This window comes from Silurus meridionalis, chromosome 7 (assembly GCF_014805685.1).
Source record: "Silurus meridionalis isolate SWU-2019-XX chromosome 7, ASM1480568v1, whole genome shotgun sequence".
In the NCBI taxonomy this organism is placed as follows: domain Eukaryota; kingdom Metazoa; phylum Chordata; class Actinopteri; order Siluriformes; family Siluridae; genus Silurus; species Silurus meridionalis.
Window position 1 is genome coordinate 5,698,904 of NC_060890.1, and position 12,685 is coordinate 5,711,588.

General features: G+C 38.1%; 1 protein-coding gene across 11 annotated transcripts in view; it reads left to right on the top strand.

Moving 5' to 3' along the window:
* Window positions 1-12,685, top strand: part of myocd (myocardin) — a 116,094-nt gene that overhangs the window by 71,615 nt on the left and 31,794 nt on the right. For all 11 annotated transcript variants that reach the window (XM_046854278.1, XM_046854282.1, XM_046854280.1 and 8 more), the window contains exon 3: window positions 1,465-1,942. In XM_046854278.1, the coding sequence (XP_046710234.1) occupies window positions 1,516-1,942 (427 nt within the window). In that variant the 5' untranslated portion in view covers window positions 1,465-1,515. The remainder of the gene's footprint in view (window positions 1-1,464; window positions 1,943-12,685) is intronic.

Consider the following 12,685-nt stretch of genomic DNA (forward strand, 5'->3'; position numbering starts at 1 on the left):
TTACCATATTGCTATTTATTGTAAATAAGTCATTTATGCACTTCTGGTTAGATGCTAACTGCATTTCATTGCCTCTGTACATGCACTTTGCACAATCACAATAAAGTTAAATCTAATGCAATCTAATCTAATCGAATAAGTGCTTGTTGTGATTTGTGCTCTTCTAACAATCAGGGTGTTTGTAAAGTCAGGTACTAATGTAGGGTGAGGTGTTATCAACATTCAAATTCATACCAAAGGTGTGCCTTTGTCTTGTCCTTATCGCACTATTGCCAGATTGAACATATCTCCACGGCTTAGTGTTTACATTCATTTTATTATAAGTGTAATTAAAGTATACACTCAGCATACATATAGTACTTATTTCAATTGTTCCTGTGGTAATAATCCGAAAATATTGACTTAGATGGAAAACATACTGGATGGTGAAAGAACGCTGCTTATGCGGATACATACATTCATTGAAATTAGTTTCTAGTTTGATTCTTCCATTATTCACCAGAATCCCTATCTTCTACATTATCATTAGGTTACTGAGCTTCTGGGAATTTTTCCTTGCCACAGTCACCACCGGTTTGCTTATCAGAGACAAACTTACACTTATAAAGAACATCTTAGTCATTTTTATCACCACATTATCTGTGTAAAGCTGCTTTGAGATTATGTTCATTGTTAAAAATGAATTGAAGTGAATTGAGCTTCCCGGATGTGCCATAAATTCACTTTGCTTGCATGAATATATTTACAGTCTGCGCCATTTTTGTCGGGGTGAATGAATGATTTTCAGTCATGTAAATGGCTTCCAAAATACAGCATATTAAAGAAAACAGAGGCGTCTGTTTGTAATGCCTCGTGCTGTTCGATTCTGTAGATGATCTACTATACATGCAGAGTTCTTGGCTTGTGGAAGAGAAAGACCAAGAGAGACAGAGAGAGGGCCTCGTTTTTCACCGGGACACATTGAGGGGGCTCTCAAAGCTACTGAATCCTGTGTTTGTGCGTGTGTGTGTGTGTGTGTGTGTGTGTGTGTGTGTGTGTGTGTGTGTAAGGGGTTCTATCCAAAAGAGGAGGCCTTTAGCAAGGTCTGTACTCTGTACATTTTGTAAATTAATAAATTGGCTGGTGCACTAGTGGGGCGAAACGTTTGTGGACTCGAAGTGAGCTTATGCTTCATAAATAAACAGAGACACTCTAGTTGCTGCTGAATGTCTTCCGGCTTAAGTGGATTTTAATCAAAATCAACAAAGCGCTCGCCTATAGCTAAGCCATGTTCTCCGATGCGCTTGGAAATGAAGGTCTATGTACAAGAGTTTTAAGGTTTAGCCTTAATCTGACATCGATTTAATGTTGATTCAGTGGAAAATACTGTACATCAGGTATGATTTACTGTCATGCTGTCATCAAGCAAATGTGAAATGACACACTGCTGCTTTTGCGACTATGCTGACAAGTGTGTTTTGGCAGGGGGACAAGCTGTGGGTGATCTGAAGAGAAGAGGAGCACGGGACTAAGGCAATGAATGCCGTGAAGAGCACTGAGCCGAGGCTCGGACAGAGCCGTTCCAGCACTGAGCCTGGTTTCAGGAACATTGGAAACCCAATTGCCAATACCCAGTGTGGCTCCAGGAACACTTCCAACTGCAAAACCAGTACTTTAAGCTCCAGGAGCACATTAAACCCCAACAACAGCACCAATCCCAGCTCTAGGCTCCTGGGCAAGTCAAACAGCAGTGCTCAAAGGGGTTCCAAGCACATGGGCAGCAACTGCAACACTAATACTGAGAGGGGCTCAAGGAACACAGGAAGCCAGAACTCTGGTGCTGAACGAGGGTCCAAAAGCATTTTGAATCCCAACCCCAGTGCAGAGAAGAGCTCAACAAGCGTGGGTAATTCCACCAGGCAGGTCGGGCCCAAAGCGTCGGTTCAAGCTCAGAACAACAATGGTGAGTAGAGGCGCTAGTATCTCACAACAGATTGAAAAAAGCTCATCTTTTTCAGTTTCAATGCAGGACAGATTTCTATTAGTTTTCTACAGTGCTTCTGCTGATAGATAAATCTCTACAGGAAAGATTTGTACAGAAATAAGGGTAAAACTTAAGGGTTAACTTTCCCTCATTGCTCGGGTAGTACTATCAATGTACTATCAATTTTGGTACCTTTAGTAATGTAAGTTGCACCTGGGAAGGAGTGTGTTGTATTTTTTCTTAGCATTTACAGCATTTGAATTCGTTTTAATAAAGGTCTAAATGCACGAAAGCTGTACCCTTGATAACATCGTCTGATGTTTCACTAGATTTTGGAGTGCGCTTGTGGAGACGGTTGCTCATTCAGCAACAAGGGTGTTTGTGAAGTCAAGTACTAATGTAGTGAGGTGAGGAGGCCTGGGGTGCGTTCCATTCATCCCAAAGTTGTTCAGTAGGGTTGAGGTCTGATCTCTAGAGCGGGCCACTCGAGATCTTCCATGCCAACCCATGTAAAGCATATCTTTATGGAGCTGACTTTGTGCACATGGGCATTGTCATGCGGTAGCAGGTTTGGGTTTCTTAGTTTAAGTAAAAAAACCTCTATTACCTTTACATGATATTTGTGTCCCTTTGAATTTGTGTTAGCAGTTTGGGGAAGAACCACATCTGTCTGGAAAAGTCAGGTGTCCTAATACTTTTGTTCGTAAACAACACTTGGTTTGCTTGAAATATAGCCCATAAATACACTATACAGTTTGCATAATTAGCCAGATTTTTCCAACCAAGCAGCTGCACACTGAACTAATTTCCACAATCAGTGTAGAGGACTGCTAAGGTTCTCAATCTGGAATTATGCGTCTAATAACTTGGTTGGAACAAGCCCACTGCTGCTGTTTTTCCATCGTTTCTTACCAATTTGTTGTGTGCGAGCATGTCTTTAGGGTCGGGATTCGGGAGAAAAGTGTTTCGGAGTGAGGTTTGGACGAATGGCTTTGAATAGCAGCAAGGAATTGGATTCTTTTAGTGGATGTTTGGCTGGAGTTAGCAAGAGTTAGCAAGAACGACTAAAAGCACTTAGCGTTGCTTTAATAGTTCACCAGAAAACTAGTAGCTTATCAAAGCTGTTTTACACACACGTGTAAGGGCAATGACTGGTAATACTTGCTTTCCTTTAAGAACAAATAGTGTTCCAAAGAGATGAGATTTCGAGCTTTAGTCTGTATTCAGATGATTAAAATCTTGTGATTGTTTTTCTGTAGCAGACTAAAATTACTCTTGTTTTTATTTATTTATTTTTTTAAATTAACTATATTTTCCAGACATACAAACTAGGTGAGTAGCCCAAATAAAAAAATGGTTTTAATGGTATTTTATTAGAACCATCTGATAAAGTAATCCATGCTAAAGTCTCAGTCTATCATGAATTTAAAATCGACTCCACCTAAATGCCACTCAAATCACAAGGTTTTTATGAGGTTGAAGGTATTTGTGGAATCCGGTGATGCGAATTGTACTTCTAGAGTGAAGGCTCTCCTGACTCTCGACCTAACACTGTGAGAAATACAACATTTCCCACTTCACTTTAAAAGCTGCCTCAGTTTTCCATGATGTCATGTGTGGTGCTTGGGTGAAAGGAACTAAGGAGAAGAATGAATACAAGCCTCAATGTTCTTTTCATTCAGGTTTTTTTTTTTATATATATTATTTTTATCTCTGCAAATGAGCCTAATCGGTCAAGACTTTGACCATGTAGTTTGTGCTGTTGCCAAAACTCTAAAGCCTCAACGTAAATTGAAGATAAGGCCCTTCGCAGTCACAGTCTTGCTCGGTTCATGTTATGTAAACTGTCTGGTAATTGAAGGAACTTCTTTTCTTGTATTGTGAAGAAAAGTGGCTCGGCTCTCGTCCTACTGGCCTACATACACAATTTGACTTTGAATTGGTGTGTTGATATAGTTTAAAAAAATAAAACAATAGGAGTAAAAGACATTACAAATGGTCTAAAAGTTCAGAAAATCCTTTATAATCTATAATCTATAGAAATGATAGAAAATTTGATTTACTTTAGTCCTTGCTCAGTGTTCTGTTATGTAGCTTTATGTTGTGTGATGTAGCTCTATGTTGTTAAATGTAGCACCAGGGTTCTGGAAGAACAATGTCTCATTTCACTGTGTACTGGGTCAGCAATATACGGTAGAAATGACAATAAAAGCTTCTTGACTTGACTTGAAAATCTGTACATTCTCAGTAAAACCAGGATTGAATTTAAAGGCCTTCATTTATGATATATTTATTTACCTTGTTTGTGGATATGCAGTTGAACCAGTGATTCATGAAAATGTAAACAATGAAAATCTGTATGTTCTGATTGACCCACAACGCCCCTCAGAAAGATTTCCCCCATGTCACAAAACAGCTTCACCTCTGACTGTTACCTGACACTGGAGACGCCTTCCGAAACTTCAATATGAACCAATCCTCACTGAAAACTGTACCACACTGACAATTACAAAATGAAATCCACTGTTTATGATGAGCATTTCACCAAATTGTTATTCAAATGAATGCAAATCTATGATTTGCCTTATGGACAAAACAATTGAAAGGGCTGCTGTTTTAATCAACACCTTTCGACCAATCAGAATCGAGAATTCGACAGGGCTCTCAATAGGGTTATATTGTGACAGTCCATACAAACCCCAGCCTACTGATCTGAGGTAAATTAGTGATTTGTTGTGATTTTACAAGTGCTACACTAAGCGTGAGAAGTATTTGTTACCTGATGGTGTTTAAAGAGTCCACATGATGGCATCATTCACACAACAGAGACCACCATTCATTCATGCCTGCATTTGTGTGACATTGTGTCATTTTTTGCTGCAAACATGCACCTGCCTGTAAAATGAGATAATTCTTTGACTGATTCCACGCGCATGGCATTTCGTTTTAGCCCTTTCATCTAATTCAAATTCTGTTTCGATTCCGATTCAGTTCATCGCACAGCAAACATGTGTTTCAGATCAGAACTAAATGCCCCTGACTTTCGAGTGATTTGCAGTTTTTCCAAGCAGATTTCAGACCTGCAGAGCTCAATTATTTGTTCGCATTATCGTCAGTGGGATGAGGTTGTTAAGCAACTGTAAACCAAGGTGGGGATTCTGAATGTACAGAATGATGAAGGCCACATTAATTGCTCTGGATAAGAACAATAAGCTTAAATAGATGGTTTCTGTCTGCTGGAGGAACTCTGCTGCCATCACCTACACTAAAAGTAGGACCATCAAACCGACACTAAAAGATGGAGGATATCTTCATATGTTGTAACATTAAGCTTTCTCTTTACAGAAACCGATCCTGTGAAAATTTTTGGGATGAATTTCATTCAATTCATTCGTTTTTAGTTGTATAGCACTTTTCACAATGGATATTGTCTCACAGCAGCTTTACAGAACTTAAGAATTAAAGTGAATTGTGTGTATTTATCCCTGATGAGTAGCCTGGGGAGACTGGCGTGACTGTAGCAAGGAAAAACTTCCTAGATAAATGAGGAAGAAACCTTGAGAGGAACCAAACTCAAAAAGGAAACCCATCATCATTTGGATATCAAGGGTGTGATTATAAATCTTCAAACAATACAAAAACTGGAGAGTGAGAACTTCCATGAGTACTGGAATGTAATTATGAGTATTGTCCTTTTTACAGTCTTATGCAATCGGTTGATGTTGTGGAACCAGGAGCTACTGAGCAACTCATAAAATAGCTCAAGAAAAGAAAAGAAAAGAAAAGAAAGAATGAATAAGATTTTTTTTTTTTTGCATAAGGAAGAAACCTCGAGAGGAACCTAACTCAAGAGGTAACCCATCCTCAGCTGGGTGGCACCGAATGTCCATGTATTACAACTAAATGATGTTGAGGTGTGCAGTGATGGTGATCAAATGCAAACTGTAGTCCTGAGTCAGTGTAGCACACTCAGGATTCTCAACATCAGAACCTTCTCATCTCAACAATACTTTACAGCCATTGTTTAAATGGATGATATAATTCAGAGAATTAAAATTGAGGGGTTTAAATGGCCCAGCAGTGGAGCTTGGTGATGCTGGGATTTAAATTCACAATTAAAAACTTATGAGGCAAAATCCAATGTTATGACAACCACCTCCTTGTGCTCTTGTATCACACAATCTAATAGTAACATTACAAAATCAGGTGGAAATCCTTCTTAGAACAGGAAAGAATATATGGCTCATGGATTAAGGATATGAATCTGATGATCAGGTGTCCACAAACCTTTGTCCATTATAGTCAGTATATTTTGAGGTCTTTCTTTTTGAAGGCAGTGTCATATTTTATTTTATTTTTCAAGATTGTATAAAAAAAACGGCCGGATTTGATTAATTCCATTATGCAGTAATGTTCACCAATGAACATGCAGACAATACAGCTGGGTAGACCTCAAAAGATCTTGAATATTTATATTTTAACTGTGATAAGGCTCCCACATGGAACTAATATAATTTGCCTTTTTTTTTCCCCCACTTTGTTTTATTGCCATTTCAAACTAAATTGTTACCTGATCCTATCGTGAAAAGGGAAATAGTGCTAACAAAAGGAGGCTGTGACAAAACAATCTTTGGCTCGTCCATTCAAACCAACACCTGCCATGAAAACCCTTTACTGCCTGGCAAAGGCCGATTCTGCTCTGGGCTCCTTTGTGTGAAGTCCATGCTGGTTTTTTCGGTGACTCTGGGTGAGAGATTGCACCCATGTGTTTAAAATTGTTTAGTGAGGCAGGCAAAAAAAAGGATCACTTGATCTCCAGGGTTATGGAGAAACAAAACTACATCTAGTCTGAATGGAGTATGTGTGATACAAGCTGTTGAAACCAAGACGGGAGATAAAGTCATTGGTATAAATTTCAACGAGCTGTTTGGGACGACGAGATCTTTTTAAGTTCTCGTTCGAGCTCGGCAAACGTCATCGGTGGACCGCAGGTGAAAATCCTCGCGTGGTTCCTTTTGATCTCATTTTCTAACATTTATAAATGTTTGGAGTTGATACCTGATATATGCGCATTGAATCTAGTTGACGTTCCAAAATCGCCTTTGTTTACGCCGAAAAAAGTCTCGCATCATTTATCAGCTATGGAAAAGAAAAGATAAAAAAAAAAAAAGGAAAAGGCGAAAGAAAGAGGGAGCGATACTTTGCCAAAGCACACTGTAGATACAATCAGCAGAACAAAAATCAAAACAAAATCTCAAGTCCAGGGTTTTCTCATTAAGCAACAGGTGGAATGTGCAGTAATGTATTATGCTTGCTGTTGTTCTGCAGTTTCAGTTCATCCATGAAATTACTCACATGTACATCCAACGTTCTGATTCGAGGCTTTGAAGCGAGCTGGTAATGAGGATTAGTTGATGGATCGTGTATTCGGGGTATCGGTACCTAACCCTCAGGTCTGTAAATATAAATAGGTATTTATGGCCCAGAACATTGGGAAATGAAATGAAACGAAGACGGTGGGGGGGAGAAAACAAACAAACTCTGAATTTTAAAAGTGAGTGAAAAATGTTGAAGGCCACATTTCTGCTGCCTCCTGGGAACATTATAATTGGTCTCATATTGGGCTGTGTTATGGTAGAATGTTATTTAAAATTGCAAAGTTATGAGCTCAAAAGCATAAATAAGGCATCATTACTTTCGTTGCAGCGCATATGGCATATGTTCTGTTGACTGAACATTGATAGGTGATTTCATGGTAAGCTCAAAATATTCATTTCCATGGCCAAGGAGCTGTTCACCTAGTAGGAATTTACAGTTGAAATAGGTTCACAGTTGATAGAAACAATTTGCTTTTACACTATAAAGTTGTGCAGTGCTTTGCTATAAGTCTATAGAACGTAGGAAGAATAAAAAAAGGATTTGGGTTGTAATTAATATAAATAGTTTGTTGCAGTATTGAATGGACATTTTCTGACACTTAAATGTGGATGGGTTTCCTTTTGAGTCTGGTTCCTCTCACAGTTTCCTCCTCATGCCATCTCAGGGAGTTTTTCCTTGCCACAGTCGCCACTGACTCGCTCACTATGGATAAACTTACAATTATAAGGAACAAACTTATAAGCAATAAACGTACGTATTTTTTTATACATTTATTACCGTTTTAACTCTGTCCTTTGAGTCAGTGTCTATTGTTTAAAGTGCTATACAATAAAAAAAATAAATGAATGACAGTGGCTTAGGACAGTTTTGCTCTCAAGTGCCCTTCAGTAAACAGCTAATAACGTCACTAATGATAGAACTACAATTAAATGGCAGATGGGTTTCCTTTTCAGTCTGCTTGTTCTCAGGGTTTCTTTCTAAGATCATATCAGGGAGTTTTTTCTCACCACTGTCACCTAAAACTTCTTAAGGGGCAAGTTTATGAATTTTAAATGTATATTCTTAATCTATTTATTTCTGTAAAGCTGCTTTGTGACAATATCCATATGAATATGAAATTGAACTGAAATTCATTGTATTTATTCATTGTTATAGCATGTTATAGCATAATTCATATGAACTCTAACATGTGTAATATCTTGGAACCCTGGGGTGCAGTCTGCATTCCAATTTATCCCAAAGCTGATCAATAGGGTGAGGTCAGAGATCTATAGCAAGCCAATCAAGATCTTCCAATCCAACCCCTATCTTAATAGAGCTGGCTTTGTGCACGAGGACATGTCATGCTGGAACAGGTTTGGTCTCCTAGTTCAAGTGAAGGGAAGATTTCATGTTATCGCATCCAAAGACGTCCTGTACAGTTGTGTGCCTCCAATTTTATGGTAACAGATTGGGGACGAACTGCATATGACTGGAAAATATGTTCAAATACTTTTTCCATATATTCCAAAACATTAAAAGTATATAGAAATATAATTTAATTATAAATAAATTCGTACAGAAATCAACATGTACATGGCCATTAACTTCACTATTTATATTTGTCTTCAAACTATAAGACAGTGAAACCTATACAGTATATTTAATTGTGTAATCTAATGTGTCTAAAACATTGACAGCCAGTGTATATTAGTATATAAGAGGGTAAATACAATGACACATGCTACACTTATTGCGCATTTGGACGAGCACCAGGCTCACTTTACTTCAAATGCTTTGTACTCTACGTGTACCAGTGTGACTCGAACCATCTGAGTAACAATATTTACTTTATATCGGTGACATCCACACTAAACTGTAAAGACATAGCCTATCTTAATTCATTTATCACTCAAAACAGAGCATGATAAGGCGCATCGGCTATGAAACATCCTGCCGGGACTCTCAGGAGTGAAACCATGAGCTCATTACATGCAGCGCTCTATTTATAGCACTCGATTTAACGGCTGCGTATTAAACAAAAGTGTACAGAGAGTCAATTAAGAAAGCACTCGGCCACAGTGACCTGAAAAGCAGCCCACACAGTTTTTCTGAAACAACAGAAGAGTCGTGTCGTGGAGTCGAGATCGGTGATGCATGTGCCTGAGGAGCAAAGATTAATGAAAGCATTCTTTTTCCAGGTGTTGTACTGTGGATACAAGAGATTTGGTCCTTGAATTTTACCAAGCAAGAAATCCTTGCTTTGGAAATGAAAACAGAAACACAATATAGCGGCCTGATCCAGTACAGCTGAAGAAAAAGAAAAAAACGAAGTGCTGAGCAATTCTACTTCGAAAAGTCATTTTGAAAATTTCAACCTTAAAGCGTAATTCCAAAATCCATCCACTGGCAGGCCATTAGGGCCAGCAAGCCCTTCTCAGCTGGCTCAAAATCTATTTGATTCTGACTTACATTTAATAATTATTTTCCATAAATACATAATAAATTATTCCCAGTAGTCTATTCTCTTTATAGTGTTTCTCTCTCTTGCGCTGCTTTCTGTAGTGTCTGTTTATAGATGAGTTTCTATTCTTTCATATTTCATTCGTCACATCACGCATCAAAATCTGTCATCCTTCAAAATCTAAGTTGCTTAGAGCTGCGGTTTTAAGAACGAAGATTGCAAGCTGGAGTCTCTGAGGCCACATAGAATCCGTAGGCATTTTCACGTCCTTTGATTGGATGGTCAGAGAAAACATAAAAAACATCAAATGTTTAACCTAATATAAATAAACTAAGGAAATTTTTAATCAATTTAAATCAATCATTTTAATAATTCCATTTTATGGAAAATAAAAATAAGGTAATTTTAAATTGGATGACTGCACCACGTTTTAAACACATTGGGATGCAGCAACAAATGTCTGGAAAAAGTACCGGTAAGTGTTATTACATTAAACAGTTGGAGAAACATTAGGTTAATTGACAACAGGTCAGTAAGATAATTGTGTATAAACAGTGTACCTGTCAAAGGGCCACCAGACACGCCTCCTTCCAATGCTCAACACTCTCGCTCAGCCTCTCCCTCCTACTAATCACCTACACCTGTCCGCCATTTACTCATCCCCTATATAAGGTCCCGCTTCCCCTTCACTCGCCGTCCGATCTACAGTTAACATACTATCATACTATAGTTGCCTACGCTCCTAGCTACACTTCAAGGTGAAGCGCCTCAGTTAAGTTTATCGTTTCCTGCATTGCCGTTTCTTACTCTCTTGTGTTTTGCCTATTTAAGATCAATAAACGCCACCTTGTTTTACTCCCGGTTCCCGACCTTTTAGAAGTAAAGATGGGCAGAGCTTCACCAATTAGTGAAAGACTGTGTCTAAAAATTGTGGAACAATTTCAAAATGAACTTCCTCAACATTAAATTGCTGAACAGTTTAATATCAATTCATTTACAGTACATTTCATCGAAAGTTTCAAACAATCTGGAAAAATCTCTGTGCGCAAAGAACAAGGACGAAAATTAATATTGGATGCAGGTGATCTTCAAGACATCCTGCATTTAAAGCAGTCCTGATTCTGTAATGGAAATTACTGCATGGGCTAATTAATAAAACAAAAGCCACTGACACCATGACCTCTGGACTAAAGAGGAGAGGGACTATTTGGCTTGTTATCAGCACTTAGACTGTGGAATAGGCAGCTTACACATTCGGGAAGGCTCCATTAATGTTGAACGGTAAATAAATGCTAACATCCAGAAAATGTCTTTGATAGGGAACGCCTTGCATATTTCAACAAGACAATGCTAACTGCATACTGAATCTATTACAGTAGCATGACTTCATAGTAAAAGAGTCCGGGTACTGAACTGGCCTGCCTGCAGTCTAGACCTTTCACCTTTTGAAAACATTTGGTGCATCATGAAACAAAAAATACAACAAATGACACCCAGAATGGTGCAGCTAGAATCCTTATTCAGACACATATAGTATGGGACAACATTTCTCTCCAAAAACTTCAGCGACTGATGCCATCAGTTCGCAGATGTATACGGACACTAAACAGTGGTATACATGGCCACCTTACAACTTTTTTGAGACCTGTTACAGCCATCAAATTCAAAATGAATTTTTAAAGTGGTATATATTCGTAGTTTAAACATTTTTTTTGTTTTATTGTGAATAGTATATGGACTCATCAGATTAGCATGACATCATTGCATTTTGTTTTTATTTACATTTTGCACAGTGTCTCAACTTTTTAGAAATTGGGGCTGTACACTATTAACTTTAATCATTTAAGCCCATTGTTTATTATACAACACACTGCATTAACAGAGGAGTTCATCAATTTAAAAATGCTGGACTAATTTCTTATTCTTCTTCCTTAACCTTTTTTTTTATAATTAGATCTTTATCTAATTATTCTAGTTCCTCGAAACATTGACAACATCAAGTGACTCAGTGGAAAAACAGAAGTCAAGAAAATGAATGCAAGAAGACTGACTAAATATGGACTCAGAAGCGTGATGGTAAATAAGGAGGAGAATTCTAAATGCCAAAGATTGAAGTCACAGAAAATGTATTATGTCCGTTTGAAGTAGTTTTGGCCAAAAAAAGTTTGGGAACTCTGTGTTAGAGCCTCGGTTATTTCTTAGTTAATTTCCAAGCATATTTTTTTAAACTACCAAACGTCTCTATTAAAACTAATAGGGCAGGGATGTACTTACTGAAAGAAAAAGGAAGTCTGGATCTGCCGACTAGAGATGAAAGGGTCAGAATGTGCATCATTCATCAAGCAAGTGCCATTTCAGTCTAGTATTAAGCTTTGGTAATAATAGCAAACAAGTTCCTTGAGGAAAAAAAAAACTCAGTGATGACGTTAAAACCAGTGGGAAACGACTGCTTTCACTTTTCTCACCTCAGCTGAAGGATACCATTGTAAGTGATATTACTTAACATTTGCTTTTGACCTTCTCTGACCTTTTGCATGTTCTGGGAAATAAAATGTAAAAAAAGCAGCAGAGAATTCATTTGAAGTTATTCGCACTAGCAACTCAGGTATGTGTCATTGTGCAGAGGAGGTAAGTTAGAACCACATGTTAATTTCAGTAGAAAGCACCTGGCTGTGATTAGAGGCTCGCTTAACATTGACGACAGGAATGCGCCCAAACATGGTGAGCCAGGTAGAAAAACATACTCGTTTAAAGCAAAAAACAACAACTCGGAACATTAATACAGAACAGGTTCACGTCATAATACCATATGCTTTCGGTGCAACACTTGCAGAGTTGTTTTACTCAACATCCTAATTCATCTCCCTGCCAGCTCGCATTCTCCAAACAATGGCCGACTT